Genomic DNA, 22,970 nt, shown 5'->3' on the forward strand with positions numbered 1-22,970 from the left:
ATGCCTCTGCTCCCAATCACTTCAATGATTCATTACAAGTCCTCTCTCAGGGTTCTCTTTTAAATTACTCACAACCAAACCAAAAAGGCATAAATTAGAAAAAAAGATAAGATGTCCTTTGTTGGAAGAGCAATTAATCGGCAGCAAAGAGAAAATAAGGCATACCAAATAAAATAGATAAAACTGAGAACCCACAAATCAGATTATAAAACAATATTCTGCTGACATTTAAATAAAGTAACTCAATGGCAACAACTTAGCTGCTGCCTTTCTGCCCACACTCCCAGATTTCTCTTGTTTGAGGCTGGACACAACTTTTCATTTCTGTGTACTTAGTGCTTCACATTGAACCAACATTATTTACTACTTACTTGAGCTTGCTTGCATACTTTAAAAGGGTGAATTGTTTCTTGGTAGAAAAGCTGATGATAAGCTTGTAGGTCAAACCAAAAGTACACACTGTTCTTCCACAACTGCAGATGGAAAAAGTACATAAATTACTACCACCCAATTATTAAAGCTCTACAAAGCTCTAATTTCAAATAAAAATAATTGTTTAGCTCCTTGATGTTACTATAAATCAGGTTCAATTTAAGGTGGTTTTATCTTGTATCACAAACTGGCAACATACAAATTATTTATTGGTATTGTCACTGGATCATTATATTTTTGTATATACGTTTCTCACATAATTGGTCATTAAAATAGTAAGTGTTCTAGTTAATAATTAAAAAGTAATCACACTATCTCTGGCATGAAACCAAAATCTGAAGGTATTCTGATATATGTGGGCAAATGTATATTATACCAGAAGCAAACACAACTCTAATAATTGAGCTAGTGAAATACTTTTCATTTGAGCAAAATAAAGACTGTGACAACTAAAAAACAAGCAAACAAAAAACCTAGAAATAAGTTTGTTACTATTCATTGCAACTGTCATTGTTAGACTTATTAAAAATAAAACGTAAAGGATTGATAGAAATCAGCACTGAAGTTAATATACATTACACTGAAACAAAGTTATATGAAAGTAATCTATTATTAATAATGCAAGTCAATTCTTGTCTATCCGTATTTTACTTTTCTTTGTAATTTTAGTAGGAAAATGAACCAAAGAGAATTATAATTAAGATATTTAAAATTTTACTAAATATTTAACATGAGATTTCTTACCAGAGGAGATGGGAATTTTAACATCAAATATAACTATTTGAGCATTCAATTATTTCAATCTCTCATTTTAAATGAAATAAAAGTATAAAATTAGATTTAAAATAATTATCTTCTACCTTGTTCCCTGAGTTCTCACAGAATTTAGTAAAGAAGAATCCAGCTCTATTTTCTACATACAACGATTGCAACAAATTTTCCATGTGAAATCCTCCCAAGGCACCATCTGCCATGGTTTTAATCTAGATAACAAAACAGAAGTACATTATCCACCCAGAAACATTGTTATTTTTTTATGGCATTGTACAACAACAGGGTTTCATAAATTCTACCAAACTGTCATTTCCCCACTGGACTATTTTATTTTATTTTTGTACCATATATGTAATTAATGCAGTATGTTTGCATCTGCCTGTCCCACAAGATTCGTTTATGGAGCCAACTATAGCAGCAGAGTTCATTCTATTATAAACTAATCTGATTTCAAACTTAATATTAAACTGACTTCCCAACCTCAACTATTTTCACATTTCAGGCACCGTGACACCATTTTAGGAGTCTTCCAAATCTCTGTTGGTGGCCTCTTTCCTACATATTTACTGTTATTTTAGCCTTGAACTGCTGCTATAATAGCTACAAGAGAGTTATAAAAAGAAATATCTTCAAGGCCTCTCAGTGATGCTCATTAACTGTCCTTACGGGGTCCCTCTTTGGACAGTCTCACTCCATACAGGTCACGGCCTTCAGAGTGTAAATGGCAGTATAAGTTCTCATAAAACTTTGCTATTTATGGGCTTCTCTGCCAACAGTGCTGGCAAGCCTAACACCGTTCTTGAAACACAGAAAGCTGGCTATTTCTCCAAGCACAAGAGTAACTCTAGAATAAGGAAGGGCGTCCATATTCACATGAGCTCTTTGCTATCTGTTGTGTGGAACTCAGACTTCTTCTTTGTAATCTTAAGATAACTGTGGAATGGACCATTTAGGGTTTAAGTCAGGTTCTTGCTCTCTCTGTTATAGTGTCTCTCTGCCTCTCCCTTTATCCCCCTACTAAACAAATTCTGAGATGAAAATTTAATGTTTTTATGATGTTTAACCATTAGCATTCCAAAGCTAAAAAATCATTATTTGGGTAGGAAATAATACTAAATAGAAGAAAAGGAGAACTGTTTGCTTAGAATAAAATAAATAGTCCAAAATTATATGTAAGTGTTCAGCCCATACTAGGACTACGAAGGTTTCTACCTAAAGTATAATTGCAAAAGAATGTGAAATTTTCATTTAGAACTGGTGTATTAAATCCACATTATCAAAGTAACCACACACTGGAAATACTCTGCTTTATAAAAGTTCTAAACATACTTCCAAAACATAACATAGAATATTACTTTTTATAAAATGTTAAAAATTTAATAAAAATCCTAGAGGGTTTTATTTTGTGTCTGAGGTGTGATCATACCAAAACGAGAACGTAGCTGCTTTTGAAAACAGTAATCAACAGAGTATACAGCAACATGGTACTACAAAAGGAAATAGAAAGTTTTTGCATAAAAATCCTTTTGTAAGGAAAAAATAATTCTTTTGTTCAGTAAAGAAAAAAGTCATTATGGTAAATCAATAAAAATTCTCTAAAATCAGGGGACACTAAATAGGTTAAATGAGGAATCAAATTACTCAGTTCTCAAAATACTTACCACAGGTTCTTCTGTATAAGTATATCTTCTACCCAGTTGGGGCTTCAGACATTCAGAAATGTCAGTAAAAGATGTTAAACGAATAATTTTGCTGCTTTCTGACATGTGCCTTGACCTAAATTATAGGGATGAGAACTAATTGATCAACAAATATTTTGAGAACCTTTGCTATACATTCACCGAATCTTAGGCGTGCTCCTAAGCATTGTGAGAGAATTAGAAAAAGAAGTATCAGCATCAAGTCCAGCCCTCAAGAGGCAGTTGAGAAAATGAGGTACAGTCATACATAAAGACAACTCTCAATAAAATAACTGCTGGTTGAATGAGTTCGTGAACATATCACAGATGCCAAATGTCTGGGACGGATAATAAAACTATGGGCGTGTAAGAATGAGAAGTCCCTTGGAGCTATATTAGTAATTAAAGAAATGAGCTTCTTCCTGAATAATGGGTGGAAGATAAATTCTGTGTGTATGTGTGTGGGGGGGCTGTGTTTAGAGGGGTTCTTCAGATGGGGAGAAGAGTGAACAATATATGAAGGTAAGTAGACAAAGTCTTGTTTAAAATGCAGCAAGTTAACTAATTTTCTTAGGGCAAGAGAACACTAACAACTAAACTACATACCAAACATTGTGCCAAATATAATTCATATGATCATAATTAATCCTCACAACAGGTGGGATTCATACGGGTTTATATGTGGTAGTTTGAGTTGAGATGATGGTAGACTCTGGAGTTAGACTAATGACTTTCGACCTTAGCTTTTTATATTTTCTCATCCAGCTCCCTCTCCCATAGCCCACTGCAATTATTCCAAACCTCATTTTCCAGCTCCATAACCCATGCCTGTTCCAACTCACCAGCCTTCCTCCACGCCAATCCACCAGCAGATTACCCTGCAGGTTCTTCTCAGACAAAATGTAGGTACAACATCCTTCAGTTTCCCCTGTGCCATGTAGCAGACACTATTAATTGACTGGCTAACTCAACACCCATTTCTGACAACATGATTCTATTACCAGCATCACTAAAATACTGAAAAGGTTGAATATTCACTTATCAAGACTCCAGGTAGGGAGGGGATGTCATGTAACAGTTATGACTGAGATATAAAATGATGTCTGCTGGGGAGCTTCTATGAAAGCCTGCTTTCCTGACTACAGGGAGAGAATTAATGGATATTGCCCCTGCTCCTTCTTTATGATTTGAGAGCCTGATGTCAGGAGCTGTAACACCACAGACTATAAAGGAATGGCCAAGAGCATTACAAAGACTTAGGCCTCAATACTCCTGATCTGGTGAACCAATACTGGCAGTTGCCTACACTCAGATTTCTTGCTCTGTGAAAAACATAATTCCATTTGTCTAGGCCATTGTTAGTCAACTTTTCTGTTATTTGCAGCTGAAAGCATTTCAAATTTATCTATCAACAGATATATTTACCTACACCCATCCTTACTTCCTTCCATCCTGTCTCAGGAAGAAGTGTCCTATTTCCTGTCCAACGTAGCCCCATTGCCTTGGTTACTGAACCCTTCCTTCTCTTCTACTTTGAAGGGAAAGGTACAGAGAGTAGATGAGTGGTTACTGGGGTTTCGGGGAGGGAAGAGTAAGGAGTGATTGTTAATGAGATGGAGCTTCTTTTTTGGCTGATGAGTTGTTTTGGAATTATATAGTGGTGATGGTTTTACAACTTTGTGCATATACTAAAAGTCACTGAATTGTATACCTGAACATGGTTAAAATAGTGAATTTTATGATAGGTAAATTTTATCTCAATAAAGAAGAATAAAAGTGAAGTAATAAATTCTTAAACAAATAATTATCCACCAGCAGACTACACACCAAAGTTAACACCAAAAGGTGTTTCTTCAAGCTGAAGGAAAATAACTCCGTTTGAAATAAAGAACAATGAAAAGCGTAAATAGGTGGGCAAATCTAAACGAATTTTTAAAATATACTGTATTAAATAAGTACAATATTATTGAGGGTATTTTGAGTTCTCAAGCTTGAGAAATATTACTGAGAAGGGAAAAGAAAGCATTGAAGGGCAATCTTCTCAGAGACGTCTTTTGATTGTACAGCTCATGAGAAGCTAGAGATCATAACTACCACCTCTTTAAAATTACCAATCTTAGGCGTTCTACGATTAATTAGAGTATGCATGGGAAATACAACCCTCTAATATCTATCCCTGAAATACAAGAACTCATGTAAAAAAAGAAAAGTATTAGTTTTCAATTTCTATTTAATTTTTAAATTCTTCAAAAATCTTACCATTGCAGAAAAGCACTTGGGACACAAAAAGCTGCACCTACCCTTTCTTAATCACATCATCCTTAGGAAAAACTGGATTCAAAGACTCACTCTTCCAAGGTTTTTGAATTGCTGTTTTTACTCTAGGTGGTTTCTTGGGAGATTTAGAAAGTTGTAATAAACTGGATTCTTCTTTCTAAAAAGTAGTAAGATAATGAACACAGTGAAAAATGGGCAAAATGGGGAAAAAAAGGACAGAGAATAAAGCATAGCTCTCCAAAAATACCTCAAAATTGTTTTGATTAGAGGATTTCTTTCCTCACTCTACCACTTACCATGCTATGTTTGAGACGGAGAATATTTTTTATTCTCCGTCTCAAACTCCAACTTTCATGCAACCAGCAGGCTGAAATCCCTATACCTATTGAGAGTATTAGAAAAACAAGGCCAAAGGCTTTACGTTATTATGAAAAAAGACTCTTTCCTGGAGGAAGAACTTTGTAAAAACTTTTCTTTATTCTGTAACTGAATAAGTTTTAGTGCCCTGTGTGTGTATGTGTATGTGTGTGTGGTGGGGTAGGGAATGCAGGTAGCAGGGCGGGAAAAGATGTGTGGACACCATTGGTCCATAAGAGACTTACATCTTAACAGAACTATTTCCTTCCATTTTTGGATATTTTATTTTCATGCGTATTCTTCTCATTCTTAAATGTTCTTTATGGCAAAAGTTAATTATTTAAATCTAGAACATGAGATGCTACATACATGAATCAAAAAAATACAAACACCTAAATGTCCAAAGAGAGGAGAAAGAAACAATTATATATACTTATACATGTATTTATATATATAATATATAAATGTAACATTATATAATACTTAAAAGGATTATGAAAATTATGGAAAAATACTGATGAAGAAATTACCAGAATTGAAAGATATATTACAATTAAAAATTGTATATTATACAATTAAAAATATAAGTATATTTAAAATATAAGTATATTACAATTAAAAATTCACAAAAAGCCTAAGAGAAAATAGGTTAATCGTTGTCTAGAAGTCAGTGAGATCAGAGTGATTTGTCTCTTCAGTTTCCAAATTTACAGTAGTTTTATTATTTTTATAATTTGAAAAAGAAACAAACTTTTCTTATATGTCAACTTCAATTAGAATGTAATATGTGCTGCTGGAGAGCAAGAAATTTATTTGTGATGCTTTATTATCCAGAACAAACAATAAAATCTCATATACACTCTAGGTGCCTAACAGCTACTAATATTTTTTTAAGAATTCTATAAACAAAATTAATTACTTAAGTATGTTTTACTTATAACATTCTAGGTATCAGGGCTCACATCTGTTTTAGTAATTCGGAACAAAGCATGACATTAACCAATACTCATTAAATGAGTGGGACTGGGCTTATGAAAAGTGTATCATACAGAAGTGGCAAATTCATAGACACAAAGTAGAATGGTGGTTACCAAGGGACGCAGGAGGGGTTGGTTAATGGGTATATAGTTTCAAATTTGCAAGATAAAATAGTTCTGAAGACCTGTTTCACAGCAATGCAAATATACTTACTACCTCAGTGTACACTTGAAAATGGTTAAGATGGTAAATTTTGTTATGTGCTTTTTACCATACCACAATAAAAAAGTTTCCTTAATATAAAAAAAAAATTTAAGTGTATTATACTTAAAATGAGAGGATGGCCTAAATTAGAATTTTTGAGCTTTCTGGCTTGGGAGAAAGCAAGAAAAGTAGCCAAAAAGAAACTGATAGAGAAAAAACTGACAAAAGGGCACAGCAGAATTGGGGGGTGGGTTAAGGAGCTGCTCTATATCATGACTGTGATGGTAGCTACACAATGTATATATTTGTCAAAAATTACAGAACAGTACACTAAAAAGGGTGAATTTTACTCTACATAAATGATATCTCAACTTTTAAAACAGGAAAAATAAAGAAAACAGAATCGAGTTCCATTCCTTACACTGTTTTCTGCAGGGGAAACAGAATGATATCAGAATTAGTTATCCAACTAGAAAACACCGATGACAACATATGGTGATGGTACTCAGAAAGCCAAATGTTATCAGATGATGTGCTCCCTACACCACACCTCTAAGATTTGTGACTGCGTCACAAAGTCACATGGGCTAACAAGGAAGCTCAGATTTATCAGTAGAGTGGCATACAAAAAGGCCACAAGTGCAAAGGAGGTCAGAAAAATGTCTAAACAATGGATAAGAAACCATTAGCTCACTACAGTGACACTAACTCAAAGTGTGGTCCCCAGACCAGCAGCAAAAACATCACGTGGAAAAAAAAAAAAAATCACGTGGGAGGGAGCTTGTTAGATATGCAAATCCTTGGGCCCCACCCCAGACCTACTGAATATTGATCTTTAAGTGCAGCCTTGAAGTCTCTATTCGGACTCAGGTGACTCACACATGCTGAAACTTGAGAACCACCAGCCTGTAGCGATGCTTTGCCTACACATCACCTAGGAATCTTATTAAAATGTAGGTTCTAAAATGTGATTCTAATGTTCAGGCAGGATGAGAACTTCAATTCTAAGCCAACCTCCTGATTTTACAGTGACTCTCACCCAGTCTATATTAATTAAATCAGACTCTCTGAAGGTGGGACCCAGGTACCAGTATGTTTTAAAACCTCTCTGTGATTCTAGTGTGTATACAGGATTAAGAAATCACTAATAGAAAAACTGTAAGGTATTTCCAGCTCTAAAGCACTACTTGTAGAAGCAGAATTTTAAAAACTGTAATTATGCATCTTCCTGACTTTTAAAAATAAGATATCCTGATCATAAAGTAATCTGCTTTTTGAAGGGTTTGTGTGTGGCTATGGCTAATAACACTTAACATTCTGTGACACCTTTAAAGCTAGAAAGATTAATAAGGCTCCTTACTTCTGAAATGCAGGTGTTAGCTACATTTATTATATCTCTATGCCAAAGCATATAGGATTATTCACTTCTTCTCTGTAAAGCTGGTTAACTTTTCTTCTCTTTGTGGACTTTTCCCCCCTATTTTTTGTACTATCTTATTCTTCCCCATTGTGAAAAAATGCTCACTATTTCTAATTTTGCTGTTGCTACTTTTCACTCATTTGTTCAGTTTATATTTATTAAGCACCAGGCACTGTTCTAGGCACTGAGGAAAAGCAGTTAACAAAGAAAAATCCCTTATATTCTAGTAGGAGCTGAAAGACAATAAACATAAATCACATGGTCTTAAGTACAATAAAGCAAAATAAAGCAGAGCAGAGGGCTCCAATAGTGAGGGAGGGTATCTGTGCTGTCCTACACAAGTGCACTTACATGGAAGAGTCAAGGATAGCCTCTCTGATTAAGGGATATCTGAGCAGACACCAAAGTGAGTGAGGGGCAACATATCCGGAGGAAGGGTGCTGCAAGTGAAGGGAACAGCAAGTACAGCCCTCCCAGGTTTTTGCTTGGTGTGTTCCAAGAACAGCAAAGAGGCCAGTGTGGAGTGGTGTAAGCTAGAGAAGAATGCTAGGAAATAAGGTCAGGAAGTTAGCAGGGGTGTGAACAGCTGTGTAAAGACTTTGGCTTGTATTCTGAGTGAGAGAGGAGGCCACTAGAGAGTTTTGAGCAAGTGAGTACATGATCATGCATTTTTAAAAGATCACATTGGCTGATTGGTGGAGAACAAACCATAGGTTTTCTTATTTCCTAATTGTTGCAGCATGTACATTAACAACAACAACAAAAGGTTTATGATGAAACTTAAGTACTAGTGTACAAAACGCAAGCATGGGGCTTCCCTGGTGGCGCAGTGGTTGAGAGTCCACCTGCCGATGCAGGGGACGCGAGTTCGTGCCCCGGTCCGGGAAGATCCCACATGCCGCGGAGCAGCTGGGCCCGTGAGCCATGGCCGCTGAGCCTGCGCGTCCGGAGCCTGTGCTCCGCAACGGCAGAGGCCACGACAGTGAGAGGTCCGCGTACCGCAAAAAAAAAAAAAAAAAAAACGCAAGCATGGATATTTTATTACAAACTTAAGAGATCTAAGTATCAATGTACATCCTACCTGCATCTCAGGTATCTGTGGAATGCAAGATTTAGGTCTTAATGGCAAGAGGGTTGCCATTTGTGGAAAAGGGTCGACATCCTTCCTTGGTTTCTCTTGACGAAGGTGCCAGAATTTCAGTTCAGCACTAGCATGTTTTGTTGAGGATGAATGAGTAACACAGAACCTCAGTGCCCTAGTTGGAGGAAAAACAAATTTAAGATTAAACTAGACAATAAGCCTCAAAAATCAAAACGCTACCAAATGTATAATATCTGCGCTCACAATTATCAGTCTTGCCACATCTCTTTTCTAATAATTTCTTCTTTTTCTGCTGCCTAGCCCCTCCCTCCAATGTTATTCTATGATATATCAACTGCCTGAAATCACATTCACTTATACAATATAAAGAGGCAATATACACGAAGAAAAAATAATTAATAAAATTACATTCAAATTATTATCTGCTTGATAAGAAAAAGAAACCTATATATCTATTTGATGAAGGAATTTTTAAAAATAATTTACAGTTTCTAGTAAAACAAAAATAGAATGCACCTGTGATCTGTTTTAAAGCAGTTTACAATTTATCTATAATACCAAATAAAAACTAGTGGATTAAATTAACATTTAAAAATATATAAACATTTTTATAATGCTTAAGTATACTACTAAAGTGGATTATGAATCATATGATCTATTTTCAAGCCTTAAATTTAAAGGTAAGAATTTTATAACAATTTAGATAATAAATGAAAGACCTACACTACTGCCAGAAATTTAGGAAAAAGAATGTTTGGCACGGTATCAAGGCCCCACTTAACTTGATGGATATTCCCATACTCAGTCCGTGGGCTAACTCTATATTGCCTATGGGGTTAACTCCAGCTGTCAGGGCCTGTTGTTAATTACTTCTTGGACTAGGTTCTCCCCCTGGTGCCATGGTCCAAAGACTAATTTCACTTCATATCTCAGGTCCTGGTAGAAAATTGCCTCCCTTTAAAAACAGGAAGATGGTAGATACTTCCCTGATGTAAACACAGGTTAGGAGTGGAAGAGAACCCAAAGTCCATAATTAGTTTAGGATCAGAAAGCACCCTGTAAAGATCTGGGTGGTCATTTTACACATATTTCAAAACCTTTACTTGCAGACTTGGAAATATCTAAAATTACCTCTTATTTTCATGCCAATTAGTAAGTGGGCATATTTACAAGACCCTGATCAAATAAATCATACACATGCTGGACAGGAAATCTGGGTATATCAATTTTCTAATTCCCATCATTACAGTATATTCACATGGCCCCATTTTAATCTTGCATTCTTATTTAATTCATTGCATTAATTTTTTATTAGCCACTACGTGAATTCATCAAATACTGTGGACTACATTTCACAGTCAATCCTAAACAGGTATTGTATTCTTTTTCACACTTCCATCATACAGGTTCTCATGTACATTGATTGTACACCTCTTAATCTGAAGGTCTAAAGAGTGGGAGAAGGTATTTGCCACATAAATCACCAAAGGAACTGCATCCAATATATATGTATGTGTAAACACGTGTATATATATATATATATATGTACATACATGTGTGTGTGCGAATGTGTGTATATCTATATCTATTTATCTATCCATCTATCTATGTATCCCACAATAGAAAAATGGGCAAGGAAGATAAACAAGCAATTCATGAAAGCTGAAATCCAAATGACCACTCAATACTGAAAAGGGTATCAACCTCACCAATAATCAGGGAAATGCAAGTGAAAAAGCACAAAACACCAATGACATACCAAATACATAGGCAAAAATTTAAGACTCTGACAATATTAAATGTTACCATGGATTTGTAGCCATGGATACTCTCATATTCTGGTTGGTGGGAATGCAAATTGGTACAACTACTTTGGAAAAATGGATATGTGTACAGCGTTGCTTGCAATTGTGAAAAGAGAAAATGACACAAATTTTTTTAAACACTAAATAAATTATGGTATATTCATGCACTGGAATGCCATATACAACAGTGAAAATTAATAAAACTCTTAAATACAGTTACAGTCAAATCTTACAAATATATTGTTGATAGAAGATGCAAAGAAGGCATACAACATGATTCCATTTTTATAAAGTTGTAGAACAGGCAGATAAAAATACATGCTTAGGGATTTATTTGCATACATGGTTGGTAAAACTATAAAGAAAAGCAAGGCGATAATCACAGAAGTCAAGATACTGGCTACCCCCAAGTGGGAGTACGGATGGTGTGATCAGGAAGGCAACTTCAGGGGTCTCGGTAATGCTTTATTTCCCAAGCAACATGGTGGTGACATGAATGTTTGTTTGTGTTTACGTTTGAATTTTAAAGAATATACAGGATTTAGCTAGATCAAGAGAAAAGGTTAAGAAAGAATTCTGAGAAAATGGCAAAGTCAGCAATACTGTTCTTCTACCTCTCAGAATCCCTTCATAAAAACAGACAGCACAGCTAGATGGCAAAACCAAAAACTCACGGACGACATTTAGAACAAAATGTTAATGTGACACGGTATCCCCCCAAACCCCAATATACAAGCAGGTGGGTACAAAAGATCAGCCATAAGACCTGCAAGACGTTGGTGTGTAGGTGAGAAGAAGAAGGCAGTGCCTGATGGACCTGAGAATGCAACAGCACCAAAAGAGCCAGAAAAGCATAGCAGGCCTGTCTGAGGTTCGCAATTGAGCCTGGAAGGGCTTTTGCCCTCTCCAACACTGAGTGAGTACACACAAATTCAATCACATTTCTACTTACCAACAAAGAACAACCGGAAAGCCCAAATAACAAAATGTATGAACTACGGTACATGTAACAATTGGGATGCATTATGCTTCAGTGGCATTATGCTGACCAACAGAAGTTAATGCTGTATAATTATATGACATTCTAAAAAGACAAAACTATAGTGACAAAGGACAGATCAGTGGCTGCCAGGGGTTGGGAGTGGGGGAAGAGTCTAATGACAAAAGGGTGGTGTGAGAGTTTCTTAAGATGATAGAATTGTTTGTACACTGATTGTCATGGTGGTTATGTGAATCTATACAGTTTGCTTTCACTGTATGTTAATGAAAAACACAGAAAAGAAGGAAAGAGGAAAAACAGCCTTTTCAATAAATGAGGATGAGCAACTGGATATCCATAAGCAAGAAAAAAAAACAAACCAAAACTGAACCTTGACCTAAACCTCACACCATATGTAAAAAATAAATCAAAATGGGCCACGGACTTAAATGTAAAACATAAAATTATAAGGTTTTTAGGAAAAACATAGGAGAAAATCTTCAGAATATAGCGTTAGGCAAAGAGTTCTCAGGTTTGACACCACAGGCATAATCCATAAAAGGAAGGCCTCATCAGAATTCAAAAACTTTGCTCTATAAAAGACTCACTTTTTTTGGTTTTTCAGATACGGTTATATTTATTCTTAATAGTAGGTGTATTTGACATAGGGAAGTTTGCATTAGTTGAATAAACTTGGCTCAAGAGGATAACTGCCTTTACTCTAATGAAACATTTGTAGTAAAAATTATGTGGAACCCTTCATTTAGAGAGTCCTCCAATATACTCCCCTCCCCCTCCCAGGGAAAATCCCACACATGTTTAATTTCAAATTTTCTCTTGCAAGTTGTTTTCTTTCTTGTCTGCATGGTCTTCTGTTGTTTGATTTGCCCTGTTTTTCCTTCAGTGAATTAGTCTTCATAATTAGTATGGTAACATGAGTTTGTGAAAGCTGCATTTTCCATTTGCACCTCTAATTCCAGTTCATCACCACAGGATTCACTCTGTTCTCTTCTATATTTGTAACTCTCTTCCACATTGCTGAGAATTTTGGTTCCCATTATCCACAATATTTTTGTTTGCTTAATCTACATGACTGGCTTACTATAAAAGGATATAACTCAGAAATAGCCAGATGGAAGAGAAGCATAGGGCAAGGGATGTGGGTGCACCTCTACATGTTCACCCATCCAGAAGGTATGAAAGACCCTTTTAAGAAGACTTCAGAAAGCTTGTCTTTAAGAAGACAAGCTAAAAACTGGAAGAAAATATTTGCAAACTATATACCTGACTAATGGCTAGTATCTAGAACATAAAAATAACTCTAAAACTCAATAATAAGAAAAAACACTATCAGAAAATGTACAAAACACACAGATATGTCACTGAAGTGTATATGCAAATGACAAATAAGCATATAAAACACGTTCAGCATCATTAACAACTGGAGAGTTTCAAAGTAAAACTACAATGAGATATCACTACACACTTATAAAAATAAGTAAATAAGTATTTACTGGCTAAAATAGAAAACTGTGACATCAAACAATTGCAAGGATGCAGAAAAACTGGATCATTCATACACTGCTGGTGGGAATGTAAAAGGGTACATCAACCCTGGAAAATAGGTTGGCAGTTGCTGTTGAAACTAAAAAAAGACTATGTATGACCCACTAATCTCACTCTAGGACATTTATCCCAGAGAAAGGAAGACTTACGTTCATGCAGAAACCTGTACATCAATGTTCATACCAACTTTATTAATAATATCAAAAGACTGCAAACAACCCTAATGTCCTTCAATGAGTGAATGAATGTATAACATCCATAAAACAGAATACTACTCAGCAATGAAAAAGAACAAAACAACTTGGATGGATATCAAAGGAATTATGCTGAATGAAAAAACCAATCCCCGAAGATTACATATTGTATTATTTCATTTATATAATAGATTAGTAGTTTCCAGGAATTATGAGAAAGGGGGAAGGAAAGAGGTAGGTATGGTTATAAGAGAGCAGTACAAAGGGAGGCATGTGGTAATGTAACTGCTCTGTATCTTGACTGTAACAGCGAATGCATGTGATAAAACTATATAGAACTAACTATACACAGAGAAATAAATGCTTGTAAAACTGGCAAAATATGAAAAAAGATTGGAGAGTTATATCAATGTCAATTTCCTCATTGCAATATTGCACTGCAGTTATGCAAGATGTTACCATTGGAAGAAACTGGGTGAAAGGTATACAGAATCTCTGTATTAGTTCTAACAGCTGTATATGAATCTACAATTATCTCAAAACAAAAAGTTAAATTTAAAAAAGGAAAGCATCCACTGTATTAGTAATGATTTTTTAAGTTGGCTGGTGTGTATACAGGTGCCTATTTTAGTATAATTTATACCTTTCTGCATTTCTTAAATATTTAAGAAGAGAAGTTTATAGAAAAAGAGAAAAACAACGTTCTCTCTCTATATGCAAAAATAAGAAGTTTACAAGTAATCTGGAATACCTAGATGAGAGATAATGCCAAAGACATAGGCAGGGACAAATCATGATAATCTCAGGGTATATGCCCAGTAGTGGGATTGCTGGGTCATATGGTAGTTCTATTTGTAGTTTTTTAAGGAACCTCATACCTTCTCCATAGTGGCTGTATCAATTTACATTCCCACCAACAGTGCAAGAGGGTTCCCTTTTCTCCACACCCTCTCCAGCATTTATTGTGTCTAGATTTTTTGATGATGGCCATTCTGACCGGTGTGAGATGATATCTCATTGTAGTTTTGCTTTGCATTTCTCTTGTGATTAATGATGTTGAGCATTCTTTCATATGTTTGTTGGCAATCTGTACATCTTCTTTGGAGAAAAGTCTATTTAGGTCTTCTGCCCATTTTTGGATTGCATTGTTTGTTCTTTTGATATTGAGCTGCGTGAGCTGCTTGTAAATTTTGGAGACTAATTCTTTGGCAGTTGCTTCATTTGCAAATATTTTCTCCCATTCTGAGGGTTGCCTTTTCATCTTGTTTATGGTTTCCTTTGCTGTGCAAAAGCTTTTAAGTTTCATTAGGTCCCATTTGGTTTTTTTTGTTTTTATTTCCATTTCTCTAGGAGGTGGGTCAAAAAGGATCTTGCTGTGATTTATGTCATAGAGTGCTCTGCCTATGTTTTCCTCTAAGAGTTTTATAGTGTCTGGACTTACATTTAGGTCTTCAATCCATTTTGAGTTTATTTTTGTGTATGGTGTGAGGGAGTGTTCTAATTTCATTCTTTTACATGTAGCTGTCCAGTTTTCCCAGCACCACTTATTGAAGAGGCTGTCTTTTCTCCATTGTATATTCTTGCCTTCTTTATCAAAGATAAGGTGACCATATGTGCGTGGGTTTATCTCTGGGCTTTCTATCCTGTTCCGTTGATCTATGTTTCTGTTTTTGTGCCAGTACCATACTGTCTTGATTACTGTAGCTTTATAGTAGAGTCTGACATCAGGGTGCCTGATTCGTCCAGCTCCGTTTTTTTTTTCTCAAGATTCCTTTGGCTATTTGGCGTCTTTTGTGTTTCCATACAAATTGTGAAATTTTTTGTTCCAGTTCTGTGAAAAATGCCATTGGTAGTTTGATAGGGATTGCACTGAATCTGTAGATTGCTTTGTGTAGTAGAGTCATTTTCACAATGTTGATTCTTCCAATCCAAGAACATGGTATATCTCTCCATCTATTTGTATCATCTTTAATTTCTTTCATCAGTGTCTTATAATTTTCTGCATACAGGTCTTTTGTCTCCTTAGGTAGGTTTATTCCTTCAAAGAGAGTCATGTACCACAATGTTCACTGCAGCTCTATTTACAATAGCCAGGACTTGGAAGCAACCTAAGTGTCCATCGACAGATGAATGGATAAAGAAGATGTGGCACATATATACAATGGAATATTACTCAGGCATAAAAAGAAATGAAATTGAGTTATCTGTAGTGAGATGGATGGACCTAGAGTCTGTCATACAGAGTGAAGTAAGTCAGAAAGACAAAAACAAATACCACATGCTAACACATATATATGGAATCTAAAAAAAAAAAAAAAAAAAAAAAAAAAGGTCATGAAGAACCTAAGGGCAAGACAGGAATAAAGATGCAGATCTACTAGAGAATGGACCTGAGGACACAAGGAGGGGAAAGGGTAAGCTGGGACAAAGTGAGAGAGTGGCATGGACATATATACACTACCAAATGTGAAACTGATAGCTAGTGGGAAGCAGCTGCATAGCACAGAAAGATCAGCTCGGTGCTTTGTGATCACCTGGAGGGGTGGGATAGGGAGGGTAGGAGGGAGGGAGACGCAAGAGGGAAGAGATATGGGGATATAAGTATATGTATAACTGATTCACTTTGTTATAAAGCAGAAACTAACATACCATTGTAAAACAATTATACTCCAATAAGGTTGCTAAAAAAAAAAAAGAAAGGGGATGTGATTGAGCTAATTAAAGAAACACATATCATTGAAAAAAATCATGATAATCTTTTTGTTGTTGTTTTGTTTTGTTTTGCGGTACGCGGGCCTCTGACTGTTGTGGCCTCTCCCGTTGTGGTCACAGGCTCCAGACGTGCAGGCTCAGCGGCCATGGCTCACGGGCCCAGCCACTCTGCAGCATGTGGGACCCTCCCGGACTGGGGCATGAACCCGTGTCCCCTGCATCGGGAGGCGGACTCTCAACCACTGCGCCACCAGGGAAGCCCCTGATAATCTTATTTGTTAACTTAAGGAATTTGAACCTTACACTGAAAGCTTTGGGGTAACTAGTTAAAAACTTAAAGCAGAGAAGTAACATGATCAGATCCATCACAGCCACGCTGGACAGCTCACTGATCCTCAAAGGCACACATTTTCTCCACTATGTCCATTCTCTTTCTCTTGTTTAGAGTCTCTTGAGTCCCAGGTGAAATATTACCTCTTCTCTGTATCCTGTACATTCACCACACTTTCTTTTATTACACTCATTTTATATGTATGTTCATCCCACTAGACTAGGATCACTAGACTTGACTGTGTTTTACCCTTGTATCCTTAGCACAACACTTGGCCCATAGAAAGTGTTCATGGAATGTTTATTGAGACAAATCCAACTCAAGCTACATGTACACACACACACAAATGCACACACACACACACACACACACACACATCAATTTGATGAGGTCCTGAGCGAAAGAAGGTCAGGAGTAGAAGGATATGCTCACAAAGTTCAAATGGAGCTTAAGTACTGTCTAGTCTTATTACGGATTTAAAGTCCCTCAAATATCAAAATTATCTAAAGGATAGGTACTTTAGAGAAGGCCAAAGATATAATAATCTTGTCATTCAAAATTTCCATAAATGTTACAGCCTTAAGACAAAAAAGTATAACTTGTAACTAGCTTAAGAAAAGTGAAAAGAAATAACTTTGATTCATATTGTTTTTTCTTACCAATAAAGAAGTAAGGGTTTTACCACCTCAGTCTGAATATTTTTTAAGTGTTCTTCATTCCACTGAGATCCATCTAGCAGTTTAAATTTTGATAAGATTTCTGCAGAAAGGTAGCAGTCTCCACTGCTCACTAGATAGCATTTTTTCATCTTCTCAATATGTCTGAAATAATACACAAACATACACACACATTGACACAATATTCAACTAGCCAAATATTTTCACTTCCAAAATGTTTCAGGCAATTAATGAACTATCTTAAAACCAAAAGTGAGTTACAGGGAGATATAAATATTTCTCACAGATATGGGAATGGGAAGGGTATTTTTGGTAGGCTGAACAATGGCCTTACAAAGATGTCCATATCCTAATCTCCAGAACCTAAGAATGTTACCTTACATGACAGAAGGGACTCCGCAGATGTGATTAGGATTTTGAGGAGATCATCCTGGCTTATCTAATTGGTGCTAATGTAATCTTAACAGTCCTTCCAAGATGGAGGCAGGAGGGTAATAGTCATAGAGAAAAGAAGTGAGGATAGAAGCAGCAGTCAGAGAAGAGAAAAGATGTCATGCTGCCGGCTTTGGAGATGGAGGAAGGGGGCATAAGCCCAGGAAAGTAGGTGACCTCAGAAGCTGGAAAAGGCAAGGAAATGGATTTTCCCCTAGAGTGTTCAGAAGGAACGCAGCCCTGCATACCCATTTTAGATTTCTAACCTTTCAACTGTAAGAGAATTAATTCGTGTTGATTTAAGCCAGTTAGTTTGTGGTAATTTATTACAGCAACAATAGGAACTAATACAGTATTAATTCTGAAGAATCTATGTAGGTTGCTTGCATATCCCTTCCCTAACATGTCTTGGCAAGTGGTAGTGGCCTTCTACCCTGGGATCAATCAGGTCATGCTTCATAATCAACCATTTGGTAATCCCTGCTCTTATAACTGTGTACAACAATGACGTTATGATCATTATGATCAACATCAGTGGCATTATGATCTGAATGCCACTGAGATAACTGGAATAATCCAGTCACTAGTACCTCCTCAGTCAAACCTTCAATGGGAACTGCAGTCTACTATAGTTGATCTGCTTCAGAGTTCAGAGCAGATCAGGAAAACACAAGATAAGGACTTTCCTAAAGCAGGGTCCTCTTAAGGTTCTTAAGACTTATAGTGACCTAAAACATATGGAGCAGCTGAAGATCTGTGCCCCATCAGACTTTTAAGAGGCTCTCTAGAGGATATCCAGCATCATATCTACCAGCTATCACATTCAGATATGAATGTCGAAGTGGCATCTGACTAAAGACCATAGAATTTGTTAGCTGAGCAGACTGCTAGGAACAGCCAGCCCCTTACACTGGCATAAGGTATCTTTTACGTAAATCAATATTATTATAATAAAATAAATATTATTATTTATTCCTCTAAAAGTATAAATTACATTTAAATATTTATTTCAGGCTTTCTGCCAGTGCTTAGATGACCCAAACTAATATTTATAATTTGGTTTTAAAACTACTGAAAAATAAAAAAGTAGAAATACCTCTGATGTCTTCCAGGATCCTTAAGAACTTTTAACCTCTCAATATCCATCCAGAGCCACCAATATCTCTCCCCTAATGTACCTTTTATAAATTTCTTAAATCTTTCGAACTCCTTTCTATTGCCAATGTCATAAGTTTTGTGAGAAATACACCAATTAGCCCTGCTTTCTAGTCCAACACTCTCAGTTTTTGAAACTGCTTGTGCTAACATGTCTTCCGACTTTTCCTTTAGCGTTTCACTCAGCAAAACATTCTTGCCAGAGGTAGTCCCCAAACACTCATCAAATACCACTTCTGTTACATTTCTGAAATTTATATAATCTGGGCTTTCTCTAAGTGGTGCTCCAAGAATTTGATGGATTGCCACTCTCAAAACAAAGTTTATATAAGATCTTAAAAATTCTTCACATGTTGAGAAATGCAATGTCAGGCTTCCATCAACATCCTGTTGCTTTTCAAGGTATGTCCTCAGAAGAGCTTGAGAAGGAGTGTCTTGTAGAGATACAGGCCCATCTTCTTCAAATTCGGAAATTAACCTAGTGGTTATAGATGGGCTCTTTTTCGTCCTGGGGTGAACTCCATCATCAAAGATAAAACTCTCTGTATTAAATCATAAAAGGCTATTAGATCAGATATAAATGTAAAAGTTTTCTTTTAATTATTAACTAGATGTTATAGAGCTAGGATGGCAAATGGGTTTATCATCGGTAGTGACTGCAGGGACCAGTGTCATGAGGAGTCTAAGGCTACATTTGGGATCAGTAGAGAAAAAAACTGCCAACAGGGATTAGCCATGTCTTCCCCGGACATGAAAAGGGATATTGGTGGCAGATGAATTAAATATTTGATATCCTTAATAAAAAGGATCTTCAAAAAGACATTATACACTTTTAAAATGTAATATTCCAGGCTGAAAATGTCAACATACAAAGGCCAAATCTATTAAAGAATTAGAATGTGTACATCAGACAACTGTATGTACTTTAATATTTCATGTTCTATGGTAAAATAAAATTAGCTGCCATAGGTGATGAGATGGTAGATGAACAGACCAGAACTGGAGTCATACTAGCAATTTAAAAATTTCACTATTTTATCAGAAAGATTCAATTACTACTATACTTACAACCTATCATTAAAATTACAAAATTGCATAAGGCCCTTGTGAAGACTTACAAGTACAAATGGATTGCTTTTACACTTTTTCTAAAGATACAGTCTAGCCCCTATTCTTCTGTCTTTCAGAAATCAGTGAAATATCTGATATCAGTGCTTTATTTCACATGGCAAACCTACCCCCTGCAAAGCCATGGATCAGGAAAACCCTGATCCACGTGTCCCACTCTCAGTTTTCTCAGTAATAGATTTCAAGTCTCAATGAACTGGAAATGTTTCATTACAATTTTAATTGAAAATAAATACACTAAACTTCCCCAAAATTGAGATTAGACTTTTGAAAACCTGTGAAAGGATACTGGGTATACACTCAACCCCACAGACTTGGGGGTAAAGTGCAAGCCTGGCACTTCTGCTCACTGCCTTCCTGCTATCCTTTCTCTTCCTGCTTACTAACGTCACTCTCCAATTTTCTACTTTACTATTTGGGGAAAATAGTAAGAAATCTATAAATTCAGTAATTTCCAATTAGGAAGATGATTTTCCCCTTTACCTAGATTTGGGTTCAATCCTAGCGAATCCAGACTTATCACCTCCAGAGGTTGCTTATACTTTTCAAAGGAATTATGTAAGAATTGTTAATGAATTTCTGAGTTCCCCTCTTGAATCACATTGCAAGATTTTTTTTTCCCTCTAGCAATATAGTATTTAATTACTCCCATTTCTGGAAGGTTCCCTTTATTTATGAAAAGTTTGTATCACCCACAAAAGTTCCCCACAGTAGAAATTTATCTGCTTTTCAAGGTGAGAAACAGTCTGAACTTAAAAACAGAAGGAAAACTCAAGTTCCATAAATCACTATTTACTTTGGGGAGAAGAGAAAAGTTGCACCCACTTCATTTCAAAGGCTTAATAATAAGAATTTGTAAACTGTGACAGGAAATAATGACAAGACAAATATTTATTGACTGTCCATTAGGTACGAAGCACTAAGCATTTTCTATACATTCAGTATGTATGTATCATTAGTTTAATCTTACAGATGACAAAAGCAAAGCTCCCAGAAGTGGAATAATTTGCAGAAGTCACAAACTAATAAGTATCAGAGGTGGGTTCTAAACTCATCCTCTTTTCACTATATCAGGTTGTCTCTTGAAAAACAGTAGAAAGTGGTGTTGCAGGGGAGATAATTTTTTCTCCCCATCCACTAAGTGTTGTACTGTAAGTTTAGAATAACAACAAAAGATGTAAAAAGGAGTTCTGAGGTCATTCTTGTCGTTTTCTGCTTACCAGAAACAGATGAAATAACTGGTGATCCAATTTTGTTGTGTAATACACAAGAAGGTAATGAAAAGGTTGATACTGTTTGCTGATTTTGTTTTGCTAATGCAAACCAATCTTTTGTTTGAGTATAGGAGGTCTAGGAAGAAAGGAGCACATTTGTTTAACATAAGATTAGCAGTATTCTTCCAGTCATGAATCTGGACAAGTCATTTTGATAATATTCATTTGCATAGTGCAATATGTAAAGGAAAAATTATGTCGTGAAAGAAAAGAATGTCGTACACAGAAAAGCTCATTAGCTGAGAATAATGGTAAGGAAATTTCAATTCAGATTATTTTCATATTAGATGATCAAAGGAAGGAAATGAGCTCACTACCCATCAAATTCTTCACTCTTCCACCAGAAGCGTGCAATCCTACTTCCTGGATTCACTACAAATTCACACCATCTAACTTTAACTTGGCAGTCACCACGGCTCATCAGTCTTGGGATACATCTTTTGCCAGCTACTCCCATTCACAACTTTCCCAGTTATTTCATGCCCCCAATTCTGTCTGGCTTGGCTCAGTGTTTTTAACAACTCCTCCCTAATATGACAAAAACTTAACTCTCAGTAGCACTGGAAACCTCTCCATGCTCAACTTCCCCTTTACCTTAGATTCAGTTTTCCCAACTTTACTTGGATTGGATGCTTCCTGAAGGCTGATTCCTGACTCACCTGCCCCTGGATGGAGCCTTCAATGTTTCCTTTCTTTTGTGCACTCCTGAGCCAGCTGACCCAATTCTCAACCTGACACACAGCTTCTAGAACCCCAGTCCTAAGAAACTCCATCTCAGATTTCCTGGGAAGATTCTTCTTCCTGCTTCTTAGTCATGTCCTCACCTACTCTTCTAGGATAATCCAGCTTGTTCAACAGAAGCAGAAAAGTGAGTGCCCAGCATTACTCTCATTTCTCCTTTCTCCAACCTGGTTGGCCCTTAGCCTAAGGAACACTCACAGAGGAGGCAAGGCTCAAATGGAATAGAATTGTTCCCTGACTATTATGCAGAATTAGCAGGGTAAGTCAGGCCATACAATAAGACCAAAAGCAAGAGAAAGAAATATCAGGTGTCATCAGTGTACTCACTGCCCGTCTTAGAAGTAAGGTTTCCTTGGTAGATAAAAGCTTTGAATCTAATTGCCTTTTGTCCTCTTTTCCTTCCTCTAAAACCAAGTCATTTATTACTGATTACATGTTCATTCAACATATTTATTGAATGACTACTCTATTACAAGTAGTATCCTAAGCACTGAGAGGAGACCAAAATAATTAAGGAACTTTCAAGGAATAGAGAGAGACCAACATACAAGAGTCCTTGCTATTTCAACTGCACAAAAAAGATGAGAGAGTAGAAGACAGGGGAGAAAGAAGTAGTTAGCCAGACATAAAAGCAGTTAACTATTCTACTTTGTACTCTTAAAAGATGGGTCAATTGTTTGTGTTTAGATGGTATAACTGAAGACTCAAAGAAATATTACCAATTATCATATGGATTAATCCCTATCTATAGTC

At 36.2% G+C, this 22,970-nt stretch overlaps 1 protein-coding gene across 1 annotated transcript in view; it reads right to left on the reverse strand.

The window, feature by feature from the left end:
* The window catches only part of RGS22 (regulator of G protein signaling 22), a 172,243-nt gene that overhangs the window by 93,192 nt on the left and 56,081 nt on the right, over window positions 1–22,970 (reverse strand). The window contains exons 7-14 of the mRNA XM_032609571.1: window positions 21,423–21,552; window positions 19,016–19,616; window positions 17,470–17,631; window positions 9,203–9,377; window positions 5,186–5,319; window positions 2,868–2,982; window positions 1,293–1,415; window positions 372–473 (exon numbers count right to left, since the gene is read on the reverse strand). Coding sequence (XP_032465462.1) covers window positions 372–473; window positions 1,293–1,415; window positions 2,868–2,982; window positions 5,186–5,319; window positions 9,203–9,377; window positions 17,470–17,631; window positions 19,016–19,616; window positions 21,423–21,552 — 1,542 coding nt within the window. The remainder of the gene's footprint in view (window positions 1–371; window positions 474–1,292; window positions 1,416–2,867; window positions 2,983–5,185; window positions 5,320–9,202; window positions 9,378–17,469; window positions 17,632–19,015; window positions 19,617–21,422; window positions 21,553–22,970) is intronic.

The sequence above is a fragment of the Phocoena sinus genome, chromosome 17 (genome assembly GCF_008692025.1).
Source record: "Phocoena sinus isolate mPhoSin1 chromosome 17, mPhoSin1.pri, whole genome shotgun sequence".
NCBI classification, from domain to species: domain Eukaryota; kingdom Metazoa; phylum Chordata; class Mammalia; order Artiodactyla; family Phocoenidae; genus Phocoena; species Phocoena sinus.